Source organism: Ammodytes marinus (assembly GCF_949987685.1).
Source record: "Ammodytes marinus genome assembly, chromosome: 15".
In the NCBI taxonomy this organism is placed as follows: Eukaryota; Metazoa; Chordata; class Actinopteri; order Uranoscopiformes; family Ammodytidae; genus Ammodytes; species Ammodytes marinus.
In genome coordinates, this window is record NC_137219.1 from 6331209 (window position 1) to 6356405 (window position 25197).

A 25197-nucleotide genomic window follows, 5' to 3' on the forward strand; every position below is an offset into this window, starting at 1 on the left:
CTGAGCTAGTTATAGCAGAGGCTGCTGATGGATTACGTTAGATTATGTGTCGAACACATTGTAATAGTCCGTTCAGGATGAAATGAGATATCGCTTGTAGTAAATGTCAATCTTGCACCGTATTCAAATCAAGTCCAATTGTTTACTAGTTTTATTATAATATACAGCTAAACTAATTCTGCACTAATGCGTTATTAGTCCGCGTGCCACATATTTGGCTGGAGGTTTTGATTGAGAGGTAGGTGCACAGCATCACGCTTCAAATAATAAATGCTGAACTGAGTAATGAACGCAAACATGGGAAGTAATTAAATTGTGCCATCTAGCGGCGACATTTCGGCTTGCATCTATCTATCGATGACTGACCGGTGTTACGGTTAAGATGGTTCCCCTTAGCAGAATGGTCCCCCCTTCGCAATCAGCTTTCCTGTAGCATGACTGAAGCTAATCTATAAACTTTAAAATAGGCGCTGGCTATCGTCAAGTATACATATTGAAAGTATTGTCTGTATTTGTTCAACGTACTGGATACATTTAATTTTTTTAAATTAAAATATAACAAGGCACTAGCTTTACATTGTAAGCAGGCGAATTACTCTGCTACCCTGATTCCTGGATGCCCTTCTGACTGGGAGGCGGCCTCGTCCAAAACCTGCCTTCCTCTTAAAACCGGAAGACAACCACCACCGAAACCAGTGTCGGTAACATGAAAACACGACCGACCGTGGAAAGGCGTAAATAGCGAACAGATCATTCGCCTAGCTGCTTTGTCGAGAGGACGACAACCTATTACTGGGATTTAATTAACTGTAGCGTCTTTCGAAACGAGTGGAGCAGTTATTTTTATTTATTTGTGTGTAGCTCGCGACGTTACGTTAGCTTGTTTGCTAACTTTACGTTAACACCACTACCGGTGCTCGAGACTTCTTTCTTTCACAGCTGGTTCTAAGATTGTGCAAGGCAAGGCAAGACGTCTGCTCGTTTGCGACACCATTTAAAAGTTTCACCATGGGATCCAGAGCGTCCACGTTACTGCGAGAGGAGGAAATCGAAGAAATTAAGAAGGAGACTGGCTGTAAGTTTAGCTCAGATGAATTCCTCTGATGATGAAGACTGCGAGATGCATTAGCTACATACTGTATTTACACATACACTTACAAATGACAAATGCACTTACCCATGTAGGCTACGTAAACATTTACTGACAAATGCACTTACAAATGTACTTAAACATCACACCACAGTAGCCTACTTACACATTTCCTTAAACATGTACCAGGGTTCACAGATCCACTGTATTTTTCATTTCATTTTCATTAATATGAAAATAAGGCTTTAATTGTTGTAAATCAGTCTTTAAAAGTTCTCAAAAAGTCTTAAATCTAAAATGCCCTTTGCTGAATGAACCCAGTTACTCACACCGCAGTGGATTTGCCATCCACTGCAGTTAGCCAACAACTAGAAGACTTACATTTCTTTAAGTCACATACCTAAATCTTTTTCAAAGGAATGTGTGCTAATCTCATGTATTGCCTACTCTCTCTTGACTGTGTAACTGGGTAGTAATGCACACACACAACTTCTAGAGATTATAAGTATTTTCAAATGACTCCTGGCACTGTTGTGAGAGCCAGTATATAGGTAAAAAGTTACTTTCCCTGAATCAATGACTTAATACCTGTTTTATCTCTCCCTGTCAGCTAGTAATAAAATCTATTGTTTCCACCTCCCTACAGTCTCCCACAGTCAGATCACCCGTCTGTACAGCCGCTTCACCAGCCTGGATAAAGGGGAAAATGGCACCCTAAGGTGAGCAATAACATTACCACTAAAGTGACAACAACAAACATTCAAAACAAGCTCATTAGTTTGGTTCCTTCACCAGGTAAAAACAATGACATGATACTTTTTCTTACAGTTGACAGATTAGCTACCTAAATAACAAGTGTTTGTGTGTAGTAAACCAAAACATGCTCTTGCAGTTAACTTAAAGTGTTATGTGTGTTCCTATTTCACTTAGAAAATACATGTTTTTTCTGTCAACAGAATTGATGTTTTTATCACAGAATTGCATACAAATGCAAAAAATTAGCTGAAATAAATGGGCAATTGAAGTTGACGTGAAGAGTAACAGTCTGTTAAGAGGTCTTTACTTGCATGGCGCTCTATTAAAACAATTGAATTCATTAATAAACCTAGGCCTGCTGTTTGAATAAGTTGAACAGGGCAGTGGCACTGAACTGTCATTTAGATCAAAGTTTTCAGCTACAATGTAGCAAGACAGTGTGGTTCTCACATGGGTTTCACTCTGATGAAATCTCACATTCAGATTTTGACTGTTCCTTCTAGACCTCAGTGTGACATTTTTCAATAGTTTGTGATTAACTTTTAGCCTTTTCTAAAATCTAGGCAGAACAAGCAATAGGTGAAGACATTGGTAATGATTACAACTGTTGAAACATTCAATTGGAACTTAGTTTATTCACAGCCCCGGCTTGATTGAGCAATGAGGGTTTATTTGCAGATCAGTGTCTCAAGGGTAAAATAATGTTGTGTGTTTACACATAACAGGTTCTTGGTTCCCCTTGTTCTTGCTCCGGTGCTTTCAGTCACAGCACACAGTCCTGTACATTCAAATGTTTTCCTCCAAGGTGACTTTCTTATCATGCATTTAAGTTGCCACAACAGTGATATTCAGATTTGACATAAATCTCAGTTGACCAACAACCAGTCCAAATGATAGAATGAACTTTGTCACTGATTGACAAATAGTAGAATTGGTCAATTTATATATTTTCCCAGGCTTTTACTTCGATTTTTTTCTTCTTGTTTCCACATCGGCTGTCAATCCATTTTTTTTTATATATATATATTATTGTTGGCATTTTCAAGCTTTATTAAACAGTACAGAGTTGAATTGGGGAGACAGAGAGCGAGGGGGATGACATGCAGTAAAGGTCCACAGGTCGGATTTGAACCCGCGACCACTGCAACAAAGGCCAGAGCCGATATGGTACGCGCTCTATCCACTACGCCACGCGTCAATCCTTTTTTAAGGATATTGAAGACGTGGCTGTGTGAGCTTTGTACTGTGTCATATCTTTTTTTAAAGTTGATAAAGGCCTTTTGAGATCAGTGCCAAATTTTGTGTGAGGTTTAAAATGTAATTGTACCACATCTCTCTTGAACTCTTTTGTGAACAACTGCTGTGTTGGAAATTGTTGGAGGGGAGGGAGAGTTATGACCCCTAAAAAAAATGGCATTAATAATCCAGATCTAGGCACTTAAAGTTGGGTCCAAACATATAAAAAGGTCTACCGTAGCTAGCAGTTTCCACTTTATAGAGCCTAGGCTGTGTATATTTACACCACATTACTGTTCAGTGCACGCACAATATGGTGAGGAGATATTCACTGATTTTGACAAAAAGGGACTTTGACAAAAAGCATTCTCCAGACTCCCCAGACTTATTTTATCTTCATTGGGCAAGATAAAATAAATAACGCCAACGTGTGTCGGCTTGAGCCTTCTTCAGGGTGTAGAGACACAAAGAGACAAACAAATTCTGTGTTGTAAATTAACGTTGTTGGTGTCTCCTCTTGTTTGCAGTCGAGAAGATTTCCAGAGGATCCCGGAGTTAGCCATCAATCCGTTGGGAGACAGAATCATCAATGCATTCTTTCCTGAGGGGTGAGTTGTCCCTGGTTTGCTGCTGTGTGGGGGATCTTGACCATTTTTTCTTCTTCTGCAGGATTGGACATTTAGGCCAAATCCAGATTTTCTTTTTGGACCCTTGTCCCCTTTAATAGAGTGTCAAGGGTTAAGGGGTTGACACCACACACTACAAGACTGCTACGTCATCAGCAGCCGATTCAGAACCTGACATGTTTTATTAGTTTGTTATTATAATTCATGTTTTAAACTGCAATTCAGAGTTTTTTGAATGACAGAAATCTGTTCAAATGAGATCTTAGTGAGTGCAAAGGCTATTAAGCGCTATTAGATGTTAGCCATCTGTTATGATATGCTTGATAAATTGAAACGGCATAACATACACGTCAAAAAATCAGGTCATATAAATAAAGAAAAACAATTAGTGGCTATCTTTCTTGCCGTCTTCTTGTATAATATTTTGCAAAGCTTTATGGGAGACTTCACATAGCCCATGGAGTGTGGGTCTACAAAATCTCCATTTGGAGGGCCCCTACATTTGAACGTGCAATTTGGAGGGGTAGTAGGCGAAGGCTTAATGCGAGGGGTGAATTTGGATTGGGCCTAAAGATCTGAGTCACAACCACCACAAAGCTTAGCGAGGCCTGCAAGGTTTTCAGCTGTGGCTGACAGATGGAAGGCTTGAGAAGCTCATTCATTTCTGCCAATTCTGTTTTGTTGACCACCGGAGTTCCTTTTGTATATTTGACAGTCGTGTCCCTATTAATCAGTGTGAATGTTGAAAAACCAGATGTTTTCAAATGTATCATTACAATCCCAAAAAAGGTCCGATGTGTAGGCGTCTTGATTTCAGGCCCAGTCTTTTAATGGTCTCATATGTATTCTTGTTGCTCTGGTTTGGGCTTGTTTTGCCCCAGAAAACCTATAGAGAACAGAGGTGGAGAGCATTCCAGTCAATAAAACGGTGTTAGGTTACGACTAGTTTGAGTCTTCATTGTGTTGCCCACACAGCTCATGTTGAGCATGTAAAGGTCATTTGACCTGGCATAGAAGAAATCAGGTACTGAAATCTTTTGTTCCCCTCCGTTTAAAATAAAATAGAATGAAATTATTTATTTAGATAAATTGTTTAAAAATGTTCAGTTCATCATTACAGTCATTCCACAGTCTATCACCCTTTGTTGTAATACAGTGAAGGGCCATATTTGTTCTTATTTTTATTTTTTTTGATTATACAGCTTCGTCATAACTTGTTTGAATTGATGTATAGTACTGATAATCAATCTTTTGTCTGTGGTTGTCAGAGAGGACCAGGTAAACTTCCGGGGCTTCATGCGGACCCTGGCTCACTTCAGACCCATCGAGGACAATGAGAAGAACAAGAACGCTGCTGCTAGCGAGCCGCTCAACAGCCGGACAAACAAGCTGCTCTGTGAGTGAAAGGCTCGGTCACTGAGGGCTACGTGTCTTATCATCAATGTGTCTAGTCTGACTATCATGAATATTCACATAATTTCATAGTGAGCTAACTGTGTCTGTGTGGGTCCTGACTTGTATATTTATTTTTTATTTCCCCAGTTGCTTTCCAACTGTATGACCTCGACAGAGATGACAAAATCTCTCGGGATGAGCTGCTGCAGGTGAGTGAGTGCATTGGCTTTGTCATGTGAATGATACGCTGAGTCATGCTGAGTTTGTGGGAACAACTGGTTCCTGTTATGAGTAAATCAGCCAAGTGGAAATGTATTTTCTTTTCTTTGAGGAAATCTATTATTAATACCTTAATGAAAATATTTGCTTTTCAGTGTTTACTGTTTAAAGGTGGAGTCAGCTATTTTGTAGAACGCTTGCTGTCAAAATCCCTAAATATCTCCTCACGATCCACTACCTGTACGTACTGTGCACACAGAAACGAAAATCCAGTGTTAAGGTTAATACACCGCCTAGGCCCTGTAAATGGGCATGCTGCTAGCTATGGCGGACCCCCTTTGTTCACTTAAAAAAAAAACAGTTTAGTTGATTTAGTCAACAAGTGTTCTCCAGAATCGCTGACTTCACCTTGAACAAAGTTATAAATGCTATTGTGCTGGAGTATCTATGTCAAAATGTTATACAAATAGATAGCCCCCCCCCCCTCCAGACAGTCTTAATGTCCTGTGTTTTGGCTTCCTCCAAGTTATTTGTTGTCCCTCTGTGAAGCTGTCTTGGTTTCAGTGACATTGTGTGACCTGTAATTGCTGTAAGCTCAGTGGTTATGTGACTCACACAGATCTCTTGTTTAGCGCAAAACATGTCAAGTGATGCACAAGCTTCTCACTAACGTTCCTTTGCCTGTTTTCCAGTCAGTGCGTCTTCACTGTATTTATGTAATTATAGAAACAGTGTTTACTTGCCATTTAAATGTAATAACTACTAATTATCTTGTGTAGTGCTTGAATACACCCAGCTTTAATATTGTTTACACTGTATTGTTTGGTCATTGCTATTATTAAATCTCTGCCAGCAGCTGTTATTCACTGGTATTCAATAAACACAATTGGACCTTTTTTGTTCATTCTTTTCAGGTTTTACGGATGATGGTCGGTGTGAACATTTCAGACGAACAGCTCGGCAGCATTGCTGATAGAACCATACAGGAGGCGGACACCAATGGAGACAACTCCATTTCCTTCAATGAATTCATCAAGGCAAGTTGTTTGGGTCACTCCCCTCGCCTCAATGCACAACTCTCTTTCAAACTAATCTATGCTGCTAAATAAGTAACAGCATAACCAATGCTATTTAAAGGTTGCATTTTCTGAGATGCTCTGACCATGCACACACTAGAGCCCCAGGAGTGTGGTAGTGGAAAGAAAATGATATAATTCAAGGTCACATTTTGCACAGTACAGAATTTGTCTCCATGTGCACAGAGTTGAACTTTTATTCTTGTTAAGAGACAGAGTTATGAGAGCACCAGTTACACAGACACTCAAAATGTTTCAAATTGATTTTGAATTTCCAAATTGATTCAACCTTCAGATATTGTTTTTAAAGTTAATTTTTATATTTTGCCTGGTTAAGTTAACACAAAGCAAACTAACTGGTTGTGTCTGTTAGCAGTACATGGCCACAATAGAAACTGTTGATTCTCAGTATCTAAACTTCTCTTGTCTTGATTGTTTCCTCAGGTCTTAGAAAAGGTGGACGTGGAACAGAAAATGAGCATCCGGTTCCTGCACTAAATGGATTTATTTTCTTCATTTTCTTTAATTTAATTTAATTTTCTTTTTCTTTTGAGTAGAGCTTTAACATGTCAGTTGGTGTCAACACAACCTCATCCAGCTTGTCAGCAGTCAGTCTGCTGTGGCCCACACTACGAATACTCGCTATCGGACCGAGCGCTAGGTAGATAAAGTCATAGATCTTTAAGTTTCTGCCTTTTTGCTCCGCTCTGTAAACAAAGGGAAAAGTTGCGTGCCTTGGGTTGTTTTATGCAATGTCACTATGTATTATTTTCCCAGTGATGAAACATTATTTATTAGAACACTTTTAGAGGGTCACGGCTATTACTGCTGCTGTTCCACTGTTCATGAAAAATAGATTTTATAGAGTGGTACGACGATAAAGCTTTTGTGCTATTGCAGTGAGTAAAGTTTAGTTCTAAGTGTACTCATGCTGTTCCATGGATATTTAGCACATGCTGTGTCTTTGTCCGTATCCATATGCAACGGTTGAAACAAAGTGAAACTCCTTAGATCTGTGATTCCACTTCCAAACAAGAGTGTTTTTATTACTAACAGGATCAAATGACTCCTTTTCTTTGACTTGTGGCAAAGCAAGTCCAGCCAGCAAAGCAGGATCTGCTTCATAGATTTGTGTGTTTTACTCACTGAAGTGCCATGACTTTGGTTCCTCTTTGTAAGTTATTATATCAACAGTAAACAGGAACCTATGGCCATGTTTTTGTATTGTTTTAATATGGGTTAGCTTAGCTACTGCCAATAGATTGTTAATACATTTTTTCTAATTGTTGGACTACAACCAAAGCAATTTTGACCCCTCTTTTAAAACCAGTTATGCTCATTCATTCACAACTAAAAACGTTGGGTAACTTAAATATTCTTATATACAGCCTAGTATTACCTTTTAGTACCTTGACATGTTTCGACTGAAAAACTTCTTGCAGTTTTCTTCAAGGTACGAACAGTTTAACCCATTCTGTTTACAAGAACATTTAAGTTAAGAAGAATGATTGATGCTCTCTTTGGATAGTTTATGTATTAACATCTGTTCTGTCAGGTAACTATTGAACAGGTGCAAAATGGTGTCACTGGCCTGCTTTCAAAAGGCGTTTCCTCTTGATACGGTCTTAATGAAGCCCTGGTTAGCAGTGTCAGGCCCTGTGGTGGAAACTGGACTGTGGACCAGTTAGTTGGTAGATTTAGAACATACAAACCCATATGCTTCTATTTATATGATCAATCTGTAGCTACGAAAACAAATTGTCTGTTGATTTACGCACTGCTCAACATTTGTCTTTCAAATTTCTTTCCCCATCGAGACCATCAAATGCATTAATAAGAGAGATATATATATATAGATATATTATAATTTTTCTTGACAGGCTATATAGCACATGAATTAGAGTGCAAATGTCTGACCCTTAAATCTTGTTTTTAAGAAAATGTGAGTTTGTTAAATCATTACAATGATTCCAGGAACACCCTCCAGCAGCTGAGTGCAGGAAACACAACTTGAACATTTTATTATTAATCATTTTGTGATTATCAATCTGATATGATTCACATGTCGTGTGATGTTGGTCTAGGTGTTATCAAAGTGATTCATGAATTTGATTTGAATAAAAATAAGTGCCATGCTTTGAGTGTGTCATTGGTTGTATATCCGATTTTTATTTTAGTCTAGTTTATATTATGAACATTTCTAATGTGTGGCCCCAGTCAGAGGGCACTACACTGAGTAAAGTGTGCATAACAGAATGATAATAAAATGTATAACAAAAGTCGACCGATACCAAAACTAACATAATAACACTACAGTGTATAACAAGGCTGGCAAATCTGTGCTTCACTATGAGATTTTACACTTTTCACTGTGACCGGCTAGTTGCAAATTTATTTAGCATGAAAAAGTTTCGAAAATTTGATTGGATTAGAGTAGTGTTGTAAAAGTTTTTTACATTATTCCATTATCAGATCTGATTTATAGTTTAGTCAGAAAACAGGACAATTATATGAATATGAATTCATAGAATATATAGTACTTTTAACACTTATAATATAGCCTAAATCATAAAGAATAATGTCATGTATTCATTCATTTCTGTTGATTTTTTTTTTTTTTTTTTTTTGATTTGATTTTGATTTGTGCTCAGTTCGGGGTAGCAAACCTGCAGTAAACGCACCACAGAGCTGATTGACAGTCCATTTCCGGGGCGGGCTTTGTGGTTTTGATGGACAGGTCTGCGGCCCAATCATTGCCCTTTTCCGCCGCCGTCTCGTAGTAACAGAGTGAAAATGGCGTAGAGCGGAGCGAAGGGGACCTTCTCCTCTGCTGGGTGTGAGGAGGGAGAGAAAGCGGTGAAATAAACGGGGTTTTCGGATTCTTTTTTGTCTAAATGTGTCCTGGCACCGGCGTGGAGGCTCTTCCCCTTGGCCCAACCCTCTGGCCGCCTTGCCGTGGGAGACCTGGGTTTGTGAACGTAGCGGAAGAAACCCCCCTGGCATTGTTTACCATCTGGAGCAGCTGCTGCGGAGGCTCGAGAAACAGAGGAAATACCTCCGCATCATCTCTCCGCTCACTCCAAGGTCAGTGCTCTTCAGACAGACAGACAGCACGCTCAGCTCATTTAAATGCACAATTTAACTCATTAATGTTCATCAAAGGGAGAAATCTCTCATTTGATAGTCCATATATTCTGCTAATCCAGTGATTTTCGACACATTCCATTTTTTTCTCCTTTTTTTCAGGTGTAGGCTTTGCATAAATTATAGCTGCAACACTTAGGTTAGTCTATTGATTAGTTGATCGAAATCATATGTTTTGCAGCCTTATTAATGATTTATTATTAATAAATTAGGCCTATTGTTTCTAAATCCTTCTTTTAAAGAATAATCCATGAAAATCTCTACTTTCAGTCCTATTCACCCTGACTGTTAAATGTTTAATATGAATTTATTATCTTTGGAGTTGTGTGTATTAACAGGCATTCCTTACTATTTTGTGGCTTTTCATGAAAGATGAATTACATTGAATATTGATTCTGCTATTCTATTGATTTGACTCACCTATTCCATTTATCCATTCCATTTCATTGCATAGGTATACACTTTGCATGATTTAGAGCTGCAACAATAACTTATTATATCAGCTACATCAACATTGACGATCATATAGAAATTCTGTGTGATTTTTGTTTTTATTCTAGGATGGGTTTTATAATGACTGTGGTTGTGAAAGTAGCTGTGGCCAAAACTGGAGGATCATCTGGCTTGAGATCTGGCCCGGCCCCATCCACCCTTCACGGCAACACAGACAGCTGGAGGTAAACGGACAGAGAGTCACTATGAAGATGACTTCTTCTTTTGGGGCCTTTTGGGACACACACGGGTGTCCTCCTCCTTCCTGCTGTTTTGGGACATTAGTCCTCTCTCTCTCACCTCGACAACACCCCTTCTATGTCCCCATGTCCTGGCCTGATTCTGCAGCATTATCATCAGTCAAGACTTCTGCAAAGATTGGGGGGCTATAGTCTGACTTCCATCACTCACACTCTGTCACACTGTCTTCTTCTATATGCAGCCAAATGCATGAAAATTAACCATGAGTATTAGTTCTTGTTTAATCGCCCCAAAAATCTCCCATCATTTGGGTATTTTCTGGTGGTTTTGGGTGAGATTCTTATCCGCTTGCCTGCATGTAGTCACTAATGTTTCCTGAATAAGTCCCAAGACGCTCTGTAATTAGGTCAAACTGCTCCCATTTCCTGGAAATAAACTTAAAGACACAATATACTGTAGCAAAAGATCAAGGCCTGTGATTTAAATTAGACCCAAAGGGAGATTTTTTTATTTTTTTTATTGTGTTTTGTACACTACCTCATCGCCATTACAAGTCAGTACAAGTAACTTAACGGTTGTTTATCAACACAGTGTTCTACATTGTCCCAGGTTGAATTTGATCTCAGTTTGAGAGGATTAATAAGTGAGTGAGCTGTTGACAGGTGAAGGCCAGAGCAGCCCAGAGGCACTCGATGCGCGCACACACACACTGTCATTTAATTTTTAGGTCAATCTGAGTTCTGAGTAAAAATGTTGACTCAGTCAGACTGTGGTCACCTATGCATCTGTTCTGAAGGAAGGTCACAAGATGGTATTGTTGTACTCCTGTTCAGGCAAAATTGGTTTTATTAAGTAATCCTTGACATCCTTAAAAGTCTTTTATTATGAAAATCTAGTCAGATTCCACCCCTGACTATTCTCTTTATTTTGTGTCCCCTCCCATATTTGGTATTTTTCATGCCTTAAAATGCTCTAATTTTGATATTTTTTTCTCCCTTAAGTACAATTTTTTCAACCATATAATAGATGTAGCCTATAAACAGGACATTCCTTACACACTGCAGGCAGAGACCGACTTGACTTTGATTTGCTTTTGTGCCATGAACCGTGAGACAAAACATAAAAAAAAAGGTGAATCTGGCTAAAAATAGATCGAACGTGATTCTTTGTCTCTAACTGCTTTTTCTACTTTCCCAATATATCCAGAGCTGAATGTAGCTTTAATTCCTTTGATTCAAACTGTTCTGAAGGACACTTTTCCCCCCTCCTTTTTTTATATCATCAATATGAAAGAACAAAAATCATATTTCCCGGGATATGTGCAATATTTGATCTTAACTGTCATGTTGTTGACCGAACTGTAAATTGTATAAAACAAGTGACAAGTTGTTTGAAAGCAACAAAATCACCAATGTCTTCCATTAAGATATGTATAGAGACTCATGTGCATCATAGCTTATTTAGCGGGACTGTGGTGCCAACATTTATATTAGCCATGCATGACCAGTATAGTGATGCTTGCTTCATGAAGAATAGTGAAATCGATTTTTTTTAGACTTAAGTTGGAGCTCAAAATCAGATCAGTGAGATGAAAGGGTAGTAGATTTTTCACACAAAAACCACATTTAGATACAGCTAAGATCAGCAAGATCTCATTTTTATTCCATGTTTTTTGGGTTTAGAATAGGTTGAACAGTTGAAAATGTACTTCAATACAACACAATCAGGATATGCAGTTAATGAGTGTGGACGCAAGTGGCTTTATATAAACATATATGCTAAATATAAGGAAGTGCTTTCTAACAGAACTGCTGTGTATTCTTAGGATTTATATAGCAAATAGAAAATAGCATAAAGCTAAGGACATGTCCTAAATTGTAATTATGCACTCTCAAGCTTTTAAAGAATTAGGTAGTTATTATGCAACAGCCAAAAAAGCTCCCAAAAAACATGTGCAAACAATAGAAACCTTTTAGATAAAACTTCATATTAATAGTAGTATATAACCGCTAGGGATCCAACGTAGTGTTTTTAGTCCTGGAATTAAAAATCAATGTATTGTACATAATACCTCATAATTTTTGGGGATTTGGAGTGATATATTTTAATCCATAAAATTGTATTTGATTAGAGTTTTAGAAGCAATAACCTACAATAATGCATGAGATATAGTGCCAGGCTATAAGTGTTCAAAGGAGTTTATGTAATGTCCCCTCCCACTCTTTAATGCCTACAGTATAGCTATCTATCCCTCACTATGTTTAGGGGGCTCATATATAGAAATACTTGGCTTTAGAATACAGTATGTAGGGTTGGAATACTTCCTGCAGAACAAGGTATATGTGAGGACAGCTGTAGCACTGTGCTATTACACTGACAAATTCAACTAAATATTTGTATTTTTCTGACACAAACCAATAATCAAGTCCATTCGGTAAGTGAGAGATTATTTTTATTTTCAGTTCGCGTAGCATTTTTACATCTACAAAACCCGCCTCTATACACTTTCAGTAACTCTGTGGCTGCAAAATAATTTACTGAAGGAACTTGAAAAGCACTTTCTACTAAGTACTGACTTGCACCGTCAACACCACCATTCTGTCCTGAATACTGTGTTCAAAGAAGAAAAAAAAAAAACCTATAATGCTCTTCGTGGGGATGTATAATCACAATTCATAAGCAATGAGGCATCTATATTAAACATGGATATATGGGTTAAAAACAATTATGCATGACTTAAACAGAAAAATGAATGAAAACTTTGTATTGCATGCAATAATCCAACTTTGTAATGTGAATGAGTGTAATAATTAGGCTAATGAAATGTTCATATCAGATGTTCTGTGACGAGGTGACAACTTGGGAGGGAACAGCGAAGCATGTTGAAGTAGCATTGATCATCAGCTGTGGATGTTTAACAAACTAGACTGCACTTTAAAAAAAGCAAGATTTAAGTGTTCCTGCACTCAATTTAATGTTGTTACGAACATGACGATAGCAGAGCAGCCACAGTGCAGTTGAAAAACTCCATTCAACCTTTTGTTCCCATGATGATACTGTGTATAAAAAAAATATATAACTAAAGCTTAGGAAAAATGATGATTTAATGACGTTACTTTGTTGATTTTCCACTGAGGAGGTGGACTGTGTAGAAACTATGCACTCCAGAGGGAGGAAATGGGCATGCTTATTACGTGTGATGAGGAGCCTCTTGTCTGGTTTTGTATTAACTCAAAAATGACATTGTAACAAAAAAAAAAAAGTATAGAAATTGAGCAATAAAATGCAGCATGGTGCCAATTGGATGACTGTGTGTTGATGTCTACTCAGTCTTGAGTGCTGTTGCAGAATGGATCACATAAAGTGTGTCATCATCTTTGTATTATAGAGTTCACAAGGGTATACCAGTTTCATAGACCTTTTTTAGGACTTTCTAAGCCCAATTCCCCTTAAATTTAAGTACCCAACACGGCATAGTTTGGGACAAGGATCAAGGTTAATTGCATTGTTACAGCACTGAGATCATTTATAATGAGAACAAGCAGCTTTACAGAAGCTCGCAGACGACAACAATGAACTTCAATCATAGGAATAGTTCATCATTTTACTTCACTTTCATACAGAGAATTTGATCAGGGAACCAATCTAAATTATGCCTGTGTGCTAGGTAAGGACCTAAGAGCCAGGGGGCATTTAGCCTAGCTTAGCATAAATATTGAAAGCAGAAAGGTATTGTTCTGTAGTAATATTTTTTATTGACAAGAATTAATTTACAACAAATATAGATAAAACAGGATATTTACAATGAACAAAAGGTAGAGAACTGTACCATCCAATACACCAAATAAAAAAAGGAAAATACAAGTGATTGTATAATTTGTTTAGCTTACTGGCTTTAGTTTACCTTATTTAAAAAAAAAAATCTGTATTTCTGTTTGAAATAAACTTAAAATAAAGTGGGCTTCCAATAGTGACATATAAATGAAGTTTTTTCTTTGTTATAGGACTTGCCGGTGTGAAAATGACACTTTCCCAAAAATCGAAATCAGGTTCACAATTAAGGAATACTAACAATCGTAAAACCGTTCCTAAAAGAGCGCACCGTTTCTTTTAAGTCAACTGTTACTAAATGGAGAAAATTCACCAGACCAGTCAAACATATTGTAATGTAGGTGCAGGTTCCAAAACGTATTTAATTCAATTAAACTATCAAACCAGGAGGAGCGTGTTCTCACTGCAACACTATACCCACAGTGCAACTGCAAAGACGAATAGACAGTAATGCCTGCATCACAAGTACACACAGCGACTGACTTATATTGGAGAACACATGGTCCCTTATTCCAGGACTACATGTCCGATACAGAGGTTGAACTCCAGTCAGCCAGTCTGCTCTTTATGCGCAACATCTGATCCAGCTGGGCTTCAAACTCCTGCTTTACCTGCAGTTGAAAGAGAGAGAGAAACTGCTTAGTTAAAAAAGCTGTTTCAAAATTTGTTTTTTACAATCATTCAAATAGTCATATCAAAAATAGCCAAATCATCATATAACAAGCAAGTACTCATTACAGTATATGTCACTATAGTAGTGCTAGTACACAGATTACAGGATATGATAAGTATGTGACTATAAGGAATTTATTGAAGCACTGCTGCAGTTGTAATGATAATAATGATAATAATAATAATAATCTTTATTTGTATAGCACCTTTCATAAAATAAATTCCTCTCAAAGTGCTTTACAATGATACCATTACATGCATTAAAAATGTGCATATGTTACTCATAGCTGTCAGAATAGACACAAATAGAATTGGTTGTCTCACCGCATTCATACTTATTCTGCAGGCATTTACATCAAATGTAAGTGTGGATGCTTTCACCATTGAGCTGCTGTTCAGGATGTAACTGCAGAAAAAAACAGGAAATGGTGAGATTAATGGATCAAGTTATGTAGCTGTGTATACTTTTTTCATATTAACAGTATCCATAGAATGAAAAATAAAGGAATTAGTCATGTATTTAATGTCTAAAAATGGGCTGTTTCATCTCTAACCTCAGCATTGTTTATTAAAGCCTCTCCAAACAGCAGTAGGCCGGCACACAAGCGGTCAATATGTTTGTGTGCTTTCAGCACACAGAAGCAGCGGCGCTGTGCTTACCAACTGATATGTTTTTTGTGGAGGAGAAAGATGGAGCGAACGTTGGCCAAGCGCGACGGGGCCGAGTGGATGACTTTCCCCAGAACAGAGCAGCAGCCGTGGCATTTCAGGGAACTGTAGATGCTGAGAGGAAAGAAAAGCAGTGTTAATATTTAGGAAGAAGAAGTAATTTATATAGGTGGAGGACAGAGTTTTTGCTCAGATCGATAGGCCACAGATTGAAATCGGCCAATTTTCACTCAAAATGACTGATCGATGATCGATTTGCAAAGGCAGATCTTTTAATTATTAATAAAGTATTTTTATTCCTCTTTCTTTTTAACTGATATAATAATTAAGACAATACAATATTTTTTGTTCAGGTCTGCAGCAATATTGTTAAACTTAATAGTGCATTGAACTGTTACAGTAATCAATAAGCTTGTTTTGATTAAAAGAGGTTACCAAATTCAAATGTATCATTTAGCATTTGTTTTACACTGCATAATGAAGTATAATATATCTGATACTGAAAAAATATGTGGAGGCCTATCAAGATTTGAATTAGTGTTAAATTAACTAAGTTTCAATGTTGCAAAGAGCAGTCAATATATGAGTTATAATGAGAACAATAATATGTATAAGGCCATTCTATGAAGAGACAGGCAATAGAATTAGCCTACATTATGGTATCGGCCAATCCTGAGGGAAGGAACGGGGGGATCGGTATCGGCCCAAACAGCTAGATCAGAGCATGTCTAGGTTTAATGTGTTTCTCGTGTGTTCTCTTCTAGTAGCTGATCTGTATGTTACATTATGCATCTTCAAAGATTGAAAAGAAAAATAATAACATTGTATTAGCGCTTTTTTTGTAAACTATAATCTACTTAGAAATTGAGAGAATTAGATTTTTTTATACATAGTTGTACGTGCTACTACTGCGAAGTTGTCTACTGAAACTGTGTTTTGAAGTTGCATAAGATTTTGCCTTAAAATACAATCTTTTTAAACAAGTTGAATAGAATACTTTCAGCTCTCCAAAAGCCAAAACCCATTTCTTATTTTGTTCACTCACCAATTAGCCAGTTCCCCTTTATGTCCTGTCTTCATCGTATCACTGATGACCACATCATCTGTTACTTCTGCAGGGAGACAAGCAGCAAGGCATTGTTTATTGATATTAAATTGGGATTAAGCATATGATTATCACGGTAACACTAAACCACTTGCAACAAACCAAATTGGCAAAGGTATAATATACTGACTTTTCTAACCACATCTATATCGACATATGGGGGTTAGATAGATAGATAGATAGATAGATAGATAGATAGATAGATAGATAGATAGATAGATAGATAGATAGATAGATAGATAGATAGATAGATACTCATAAACTGAACCTGCCAATCAGTAGGCTAGTTCACTCACTAAACTTTTACAGACAAAAAAACAACTTTAGTTAAATGTTGAAATAAGTTACATGATTTTCTGTGTTTCGGTGAGAAATGAAGTGAACTTACTTAGACACATAATGGCGTCCATACATTGGATCTCTCCACACACATCGAAGGAGTCCCCCAACACCGTGTTGCATTTTAGACAGTGCAGAGTCATCCGCTGCCTGTCTCCTGTGTCTGTGAACATATTTTCATCTACGATACATTTGGTCAAGACGCTCCCGTCAAACTCCATCATGTCGGTTAAGTTTTAACGGAGCCTCGCAGGCTTGTGTTATTATCTATGGTTATTATCCCGCTTGTGTGGTTTGAAGTCGGGGGTCGGAAAACAGGATATAGTAGAGGTTTAACCATGGGTTGTTAAGTGTAACACTGCCGCCATCTGGATTAATTACAGAAATGCAGATAGGCTATAGCCTACTACCGCCAAAGGAAATGTAACAACATAATATAAGGTAATACTAAATAACCTTATGACAAAATAAATAGTATTTGCTCATCTTAAGCCTAGAACTTAAAGCTTAAAAGATTGACCTTATATTTTTACATTTACAACAGGCACAAGAAGAAAACAAAATGAAAAGGGTAGGGAACTAGGCCTCTTCGCTCTGATTGGCTGCGAGAAAAAGGCGTCCTCACTCTGATTGGCTGAGAGGCACATTCGGTCACAAGCAGGAGCCAATCAATGGATCCCGCTGCTTTGTTTTGAATCGTAGCACTTTTAACCGTCAGTCGCCGAGAGTGGATTCATTTAACGTGTGCACGCTCATTTCTTCTCACAAAATAACGGAATAAACTATCACACCGACATGGATTTGGACTCCATGAAATATGCCGATTTGCGAGGCCTTGCCAAGGAGCTCGGGATCAAAGGGAACATGAAGGTAACGGTTTCACTTAGTAAAATGACTTCAGAAACTACGTGGGAGTTGTGTTGAGGCTTGTTTGACTGTGACACGCTAACGGTTTCTGTGAGCTAACGTTTTCCTTTGTGTGTAAATGGGCGAAATACACAATATCTAGCATTATTTTTGTAATTACAACAGACTGACAAGCTCTTGAAAGTGATCAAGAAGCATTATGAAGAAAAGAACAAGGAGGAAGAAGAGCAGGTAACTTTATCTTGGACTACGTTGCCATTTCATTGCAAGATCAATCTTAAAACATGCACTTTTTTCAAATATATTTGATTTGCATGAACATTTATACCGATGTACTGTGTGGGTGTGTTCCAGGGAGGAGTAAAGGCTGATGCTACTTCTGCTGTTCAACAAGATGTGAGTATCAGTGATGAGGAAAACAAAGACGCATCTGGCCATGAAGAGGTTTCCAGTAGAACTGTGTTTGTGAACACACGTCGAGGCAAAGGAAACGGGACCAAGAGAAAGATCTCTGACACTATACCAGTGACCGATAGTGATGCAAAATCACCTCCAAGTGTTGCAGAGGTATGACACATTATATGCATATTCTACCCACATGAATGAAACTAACACACTAACAGTACCATAACTAAAAGTATGAATTACTACTCCTCATTGGTACAAATATGCAAAGCTGACACAAGTGTCTGTATGCGCATGAACATAAAGATCCTTTGTCCTTCCCTTGCCTTTAAGAGACCTCTTCTTCTTCATGATATTCCGGCAGTGTAGACGCTGATAAATTGCAGAGACTAAAGCGACTGTTGTTTCTTTTAAAGGGTGAAACTGAAGTGGTTGCCTCTAGTGCACCCTTGGGTGAAAGCAGTGCTAAGAAGAGGAGAGTGTCCTCTGCCATGGACTCTGACCAAACTGAAACTGATGTGCCCCAGGTCACTGTCGGTGAGGAGCAGCAGCCTGACATTAAGGATGATGTCACTCTGCAGGTTGAAAAGGGTGAGTGATGCTAATGGATGAGAGAACACGCACACATGTAGCTGTAAATTGCTGCTTTTTAAATAGATGGTTCCATTCTGGAGCCTAATGTGTTTTCGCTGTAAATGACATACTTAAACTTACATACATTTTTGTGTCTAGAAAAAGCACCAAAAGCGACCAGAGCTGGGAAAATCCCTCGGTACCAAGGGACCCAACAGAAGAACAAGTCTCTGTTGAGGCCTATCACTCCTAGTAAGTTCTTTATTGTTGTTTTTTCCCTCTCAATCTTTTAAACTAAAAATTCAGAGCATAATTTTTGTAAATGACGTCTCTCTTGTAGACTTCAAAGCGCTCCACGAGGCCCATTTTAAGAAGATGGAGTCCATCGACTCTTATGTCGAGCGAAAGACCAAGAAGATGGAGACGTACAAAAGTTCAGCCAGTGACCAGAAGGTACTGAAACGCTTCACCACAGTCTCGGCTGACTTTATTTAGTAACATTTTAAATGTTTTATTTGTAAGGGAACTTGATTTTTTGTTGTTTTTAAAATGTTCTATACTATTTTATTTGTAGAAACCTTCAGACAAAACAAAGCTGCAGCTCGTCGAGGGTAAAACCAAAGGGGTAAGTAAAACAACATGATGAACATTTATAACTTTTCAGACACAAACATGTATGTTAACTACTTCCAGAGTGCATTGTGTTTAACCTGTGTGTGTGTGTGTGTGTGTGTGTGTGTGTGTGTGTGTGTGTGTGTGTGTGTGTGTGTGTGTGTGTGTGTGTGTGTGTGTGTATGTTTACAGAAGACAACCCAGAGTCGAGTGTCCCTGTTCAGCCCTGTCCTGGCCAATAAGAAAACAGTTGAAGACAAACGCAGACACACTCTGATGTCGGCCAGTAAAATTCCTCCAAAAAAACCTGCTGCTAAGAAGGAAGAAGCTCTGTTCAGACCGTCTGTCCTCTCCACTCGCAGGATCAATGTTCGGTGGGTCACTCTTTATTCCTCTGGCAGTTGCTGGGACGACGGTTATTTTAATTGCCATGGTGACTGTTCACTCTTCAGGGAACTTTATCATGTAACAAACCAGCCACTGCTGTTAAAGTTCTGGGCTGACTCAGGCACTCGCTAATGGATAAATAATTTCCTGCCTTGATGATCTCATGGCCAGAACTTTCTTTCAGGGAAGTTTTCATGTTTTATTGATCAACAGAGAGACCCATTTATTTAAACAAAGTACTTTATTTATCCCTCTTTGATAAATTACATTTTCAATTTAGATTTTTTTTTTACGTTGTTAGAGAATTAACTTTTCTAAATTGGGGTGAGTACTTCCAGTGTTTCCCCTGGAATTGAGACATAGCAGCAGGGCTCTCCAACGATTTTTTTTTTAAATTCACAACCTGCAAAATTTGCATCCTGCTGGGACATTTCAAATGTGTGTTAACTGCCAAGTAGTAAGTACAAACTACATTTTGTGTACAGGAAAAATATGTCTAGTGAACATATCAAGCCATCTCCAGATTTAGTCAAATTCAGTTTTATTGATTTGAATATAAATACATAGCCAAAAATGTAGCCATGTAAAGTTGTTAAAAATGTCATTATGATAGGCCCCGTATGACTTGCTAGTCAATGTAACACTTAACAATAACCGAATGTGTTTTGTTTGCAGATTCTCAGAAGCCACCGTTGACAATGAGCATAAGAAGTCCATGGTGAAGACGCCAGCACGCATGTCTCCCTGTGTGGCCTCCAGCACCCCACAGAAACAAGCCGCTGATGTAGGGAAGCCCAAAAACATCAAGACTTCAGCTCTCTCTGCCACAAAAACTCCAGGTACATTTGACAATTGTATTCATTTTGACTATCTGACCTACCCAATAGATGTGTATAGACTAAGTTGATAATTATAATATTTTTTTTTCCCCCCTCTCCTTTTAAAGCTGCTTTCGTTTTCAGCGGCAACACAAGCATGTCAACAAGCATGTCAACAAGTATGTCAACAACTCCTGGAACACAGAAGGCAAACTTTGACTTGAAGGCCAGTTTGTCTCGTCCCCTCTCCTACAAGCCTCACACAGGTACGAACCCACTTATTCATTTATGTGCTTCACTGAAATGTATTGTATATTATTCATAGATAGGCAAATTCATGATGTTTTTCCATTTTATTTTGTTTTTGATGAAGGTAAACTGAAGGCATTTGGAGAGACCAAAGAAAACACGGCAGTTAACAAGTCGCTGGTGGAAAACTCGCATCAGAAAAATTACAAACAGCCAAAACTCCAGACGAGGTTTGTGTAAAATGAAAGCAGACACTGACTTCTCACATATGAATGGCCTCTTCCAACATCAGTCTCTTATGAATGTCCCTGTATCTTTTGTTTTAGGGGCGACAGGAGAGCCAAACAGGTGGAAGACCGGAAGCAGAAGAAAGAGAGTGTACTCGGGGCAAGAAGAGGCCTCGTCATGACGTAAAACCTATATGCCCTGCCCGTTTGTTGACTTTTGTACATCCTGTTTTTCCACTGTAAATATTTTGTCGTTTGCAGCTTGACGCATTTATGTCTGTAGTCTCTTTTCGACCAACTGTTAGCAAAGTAGACGAACTTAACACTTTCTGCTTCTATCCAGCCTACTGTGCAGTGTTTTTAGATTTGACTTGTTCATTAGCTGCACCTGATGCTTCATGATTCATGTATGTGTTTGAAACTGGGAGATTTGTTCTTAGAAAAAAAATTGATAGGCGTTTTTTTTTTTTTTTTTTTTTTTTTAACTGACGCAGAGGATGCTGCGATTTTCATTTTAATTTCAATTGATATTGCAGTTTTCCAAAAGGCAGTGTTGGTGGTTTTTATATTATTATTATAAGTTTGCAATCATCATTTGATAATGAAATCTGTCCCAATAAATGTTAGAATCCACATGAAAAATTGTTTTTATTGTTAATTAAGATCTGCTTGGTTTACATTATCTGTTGGAGGAAATGTTGCATACTGAAATTTGAACAAAATAAACAACTGTGGGGCACCCTTAGCTCAGTTGGTCGTTCTCTGCATGTCACTCCCCTCTCTGCCCCATTTCACTTCTGTCTCTCTGCCCTATCAATAAAGCATAAAAAAATAAAATAAACGACTGTATTTTGATGTGAAAGAGCAGCAGTCTGTTATTATCCTCTCACTGAAGAGTCGTAGACGTAATCAGCAACGAAAGTGTTTTAATGACCAGAAATGTACTAGTTCTGTGCTCTTTACTGAGTTCTGTAGGTAGGGAATGGTTCAGTCAGTTACATTTTACAGTGCATGAATGTGAATCTTGCTATAAAGTGTCTTAAACAAATTGCTACCAGGAACGGTGGCCGGTTGGAAATAATTGTCCACTATTGCAACTTTCACTGTAACCCAGCTATTATTCAATAACAGTCTTATCAGACTGTAGTATTGCGGCAGCTGCTTAAATTTCCGGGTTCCTCTTGTACGTCTCGTAGGCAAACTCCTCCGTGTGCGCGTAATCTTTGCAGACTCCGATGTAATCAATCTCCAGCTGGAATGGACCGTCTGCTTTGTCCCCCAACGTAAATCCAATGGTGTTCACCTGCAAGTATAAAACAATTATAGTAAATAAAAACTCAACCAGCCACAATTAGGGAATAAAATGTATTTGAGTGATACATTTTACATGTTCAAATATTTATCTAAGCAATGATAATCAACAGTAACTTGGTAGCAGTAGCTATGGCTTCATTTTTCGATGTCTTTTGATCTACCTTGTCTAGCCAGAGAGGATGCTGGTCGTCTTGTATCCTCCCCCGATGTGTGAGGAAGAACTTGGAGAAAGGGATCTGTAAATGAGTAACAAATGAGTATAACAATGACTGCTGCTTGCATATCATATTAGACAATATAGTTGGTTCTGTTTTTATTTTGTTAAGCCATTGTAACATTGTTAACAAAAAGTGCTATATAAATAAGGTCCATTATGAGGAAAAAAACAGGAAGGCTTCAGAAATCCTTTATTACTGATACCTGGACGGAAATACAGTTTAGAAAATGTAATATATTGAAAATAGAAAATAAGTATGGAAAAGAATATGCGCTTCATACTACAATATACAATCTTACAAATATAAAAGCCAAAAGGATATAAATATTACAATATTATTTACACAATATAAGGGCAATTCATTTCTTTTTGCTGACCTTGATATCTTGCCAGTAGGGCCCTCCCCTGGTGAACAGGAAGTAACCGTAAACGTCGTCCCTCTGGTGAGAGAAGTACGTCTCTGTTGCGATGTTGATCATCCATGGACGACCATCGCCTCGCACGCGGAGGTGCAGGGTGTTGAAGCTGGACCAATCGTGGTGCTTTTTTCTATCAAATGAAGCCTGGGAAAAGACAACAGGTATGGGTGAATAATGAGCATTTTGTTCAGCTGTAATTGGTCATCCTACTGCCCAAAAAAATATGAATGTTTCTTTAATAATAACTGGGTATTTGAAGACCTCAAGTTTGGCCAGGTTCTCATTCCATTACCAACTTACAGTATATCAATACAACATCGAGGTGGAAGAGAAACTAGTGTAGCATTTGGAAAATGGCCTGTTTAACTCTCTTAAGCATTACAGAAATGTATTCCATTTAGTAACTTTTGTCATGATTCACAAAAAGGGGTTACATTTTTTTTTTTTTTACATTTTCAATTGCCAAGAATAAAAGGCTTATTTGGTTTTGAAAAAAAGGCTTGAAAAAATAAAAGCATGTATTAATTTATTTACTAAATTGTACTATAATGAGTGGTGAAATAAGTCCATTACACCATATCCCATGTTGAGAAAATACTGTATAAACTAAATAACCTTGATGCTATTACAGGAACCTAACAACTTCATTAGAAGTGAGTGTATCATTCCACAAACTTGAGGAGAAGAAGGAAAAACATCTGGGGCACTAACCAGTGGTTGCTGTGAGCGCATGGTGCAGTAGCCGCTGTAGCGTGTCTCCCCGTCCCTCGGAGGAGTCGAGCTCAGGGTCCCGTACAGAAAACAAGTGTTGGTGTTTTTGCCCAGCTTTAAGTGAACCTCACTCTGGCCTCCTATCTCACGATCCGACGATACAGTCCACTGCTGCAGGCTCTCGGGACCTCGGAACTCCCACAGCACTTGGTTCTGCTCCAGCATGTGATCGAGCAAGGGTTTGCCTTCAGGACCGACCCAGCGGTCAGAAAACTCCTTCTTTAAAAGCATGGCATTCCTCTTTATCCCCTGAAGGCCCTTGGAGAAGTCAAAGTTAATATTCTGCCAGGGGAACTTGTCTTCTTTGGGCTGGCCCGGTCGTCTGTATTCATCCCGACTCGCAGATCTTCTGGGCACAGTTAGAGGAGGGATGGAGGGCAGCAGCAGCTGATTCTGGTGCTGGAGTATGGAGGTCAGTAGCCTCGCCGACGGAAGACGCGTGATCTTTTGCAAAGACATTTCAAACAACGGTGAAGTGGACGATTCACTGCTGAGATAGGAGAATCCTTTATTAGTCAAACAGTGGAGACATTCTCAGTTTTACAGCAGAGTATAGTGCAAATGACAAAAACTGCAGTAAAGATGCTAAATATAAAAGCTTATGTACACAGTAGGCCTAAAAAGCTGACACTAAAAAGATAATAGTTAGAGAGTTTGTATGTGTGTGTGTGTGTGTGTGTGTCTGGGCTTGTGATCTCGGAGAGCATTAATAATTCCTTTGACTTTGTCTGCGTTTTATATGCGTATTGTGGGTTGACTGAACACCTGTGTGTGGTTGCCTGGCAGCGTCTTGACGAAGATATTTTCCCCTCATACTTTATATACTATCTATGGTGTCACTGTCAACAGTGCTTATTTTACAGTTGGACTGTTGCAGGAAGAATACATCTGCTGTATCTCTTCTTCATACACAATGTATTAAATGTGCCTATGTTCCTAGTGCAATAATAAATGCACTTAATCAGAGCTTAACCTTGATGGCACTTCAAATTGCAACACTAGACAAAAGAAAACCCATGAGTAGGCTACAATTCATAAATTGTATAGAAAATACTATTCTGCTTCTCAGCATTTTAAGACTTTGGAAATATTGACATGTGTAACCCACAAATCAATGCCTTATTTTGTCATTGAGTCAACGCCTTTTAAGACCTACAGAAAGATCTATAGGAACTCGACAATAGTGACCACAGATGTATATTGAAACCACCACTTAAATGCATACATTTACATAGCCTAGTTTGCATAAACAGTTTCTACTTACTCTCAACATGTTGTACCAACAGGGAGCGGATGATTGTTCTTTTAGATTGACATAGATTGAAATCATACAGTTATCTATTTAAACCACTGTTATGGACTGAAACCATTTATAAACGGGTTGGTGTTCACTCGTTTACAAATCCAAGGTTGTCCGGATCCGCTCACGGGGAGACCTTAGCGGAAGAAGCCAGGCAGCGTTCACAACACACCCATATAGAAATGTT

General features: G+C 38.3%; 4 protein-coding genes and 1 long non-coding RNA gene across 5 annotated transcripts; 3 read left to right on the plus strand and 2 right to left on the minus strand.

Annotated features, from left to right (window-relative positions):
- Positions 1-691: 691 nt before the first annotated feature.
- On the plus strand, positions 692-8526 carry chp1 (calcineurin-like EF-hand protein 1). The gene is made up of 7 exons (XM_080042358.1): positions 692-1075; positions 1737-1809; positions 3610-3690; positions 4977-5104; positions 5251-5312; positions 6237-6359; positions 6843-8526. Exons 1-7 carry the CDS (start codon positions 1009-1011, stop codon positions 6894-6896), a joined length of 588 nt encoding a protein of 195 aa, XP_079898484.1. The 5' UTR covers positions 692-1008; the 3' UTR covers positions 6897-8526.
- Positions 8527-9185: 659 nt separating this feature from the next.
- Positions 9186-13540, plus strand: LOC307261488. The gene is made up of 2 exons (XR_013845222.1): positions 9186-9482; positions 10103-13540. It is a non-coding gene; the product is annotated as an uncharacterized lncRNA (long non-coding RNA).
- A 1001-nt stretch (positions 13541-14541) lies between these two features.
- Positions 14542-17075, minus strand: oip5 (opa interacting protein 5; the record flags this gene model as incomplete). Its single annotated transcript, XM_080042216.1, has 5 exons — positions 14542-14677; positions 15063-15144; positions 15399-15521; positions 16453-16519; positions 16901-17075. 5 exons carry the CDS (start codon positions 17073-17075, stop codon positions 14585-14587), a joined length of 540 nt encoding a protein of 179 aa, XP_079898342.1. The 3' UTR covers positions 14542-14584.
- A 504-nt stretch (positions 17076-17579) lies between these two features.
- Positions 17580-21225, plus strand: nusap1 (nucleolar and spindle associated protein 1). Its single transcript, XM_080041912.1, has 12 exons — positions 17580-17721; positions 17884-17949; positions 18073-18285; positions 18540-18714; positions 18856-18948; positions 19037-19149; positions 19271-19321; positions 19501-19682; positions 20371-20534; positions 20642-20779; positions 20887-20992; positions 21089-21225. The coding sequence occupies exons 1-12, from the start codon at positions 17647-17649 to the stop codon at positions 21174-21176; spliced, it is 1464 nt and encodes a 487-aa protein (XP_079898038.1). The 5' UTR covers positions 17580-17646; the 3' UTR covers positions 21177-21225.
- An 899-nt stretch (positions 21226-22124) lies between these two features.
- ndufaf1 (NADH:ubiquinone oxidoreductase complex assembly factor 1) lies at positions 22125-25111 on the minus strand. Its single transcript, XM_080041913.1, has 5 exons — positions 24975-25111; positions 23651-24200; positions 22898-23083; positions 22465-22539; positions 22125-22292 (listed from the first exon to the last, which is right to left on the minus strand). The coding sequence occupies exons 2-5, from the start codon at positions 24167-24169 to the stop codon at positions 22152-22154; spliced, it is 921 nt and encodes a 306-aa protein (XP_079898039.1). The 5' UTR covers positions 24170-24200; positions 24975-25111; the 3' UTR covers positions 22125-22151.
- Between the last annotated feature and the right edge of the window lie 86 nt (positions 25112-25197).

Bases quoted from the DNA above. Each gene is read 5' to 3' on its own strand.
- chp1 (XM_080042358.1), top strand. From the start codon at position 1,009: ATGGGATCCAGAGCGTCCACGTTACTGCGAGAGGAGGAAATCGAAGAA. The intron at 5,313-6,236 runs GTGAGTGAGTGC...CATTCTTTTCAG, and splicing joins CTCGGGATGAGCTGCTGCAG to GTTTTACGGATGATGGTCGG. The intron at 6,360-6,842 runs GCAAGTTGTTTG...TTGTTTCCTCAG, and splicing joins CCTTCAATGAATTCATCAAG to GTCTTAGAAAAGGTGGACGT.
- nusap1 (XM_080041912.1), top strand. From the start codon at position 17,647: ATGGATTTGGACTCCATGAAATATGCCGATTTGCGAGGCCTTGCCAAG. The intron at 19,150-19,270 runs GTACTGAAACGC...TTTTATTTGTAG, and splicing joins GTTCAGCCAGTGACCAGAAG to AAACCTTCAGACAAAACAAA. The intron at 20,780-20,886 runs GTACGAACCCAC...TTTTTGATGAAG, and splicing joins CTCCTACAAGCCTCACACAG to GTAAACTGAAGGCATTTGGA.
- ndufaf1 (XM_080041913.1), bottom strand. From the start codon at position 24,169: ATGTCTTTGCAAAAGATCACGCGTCTTCCGTCGGCGAGGCTACTGACC. The intron at 22,540-22,897 runs GTCAGCAAAAAG...ACTCATTTACAG, and splicing joins CCTACTGGCAAGATATCAAG to ATCCCTTTCTCCAAGTTCTT. The intron at 22,293-22,464 runs GTAGATCAAAAG...TTATACTTGCAG, and splicing joins ATCCTCTCTGGCTAGACAAG to GTGAACACCATTGGATTTAC.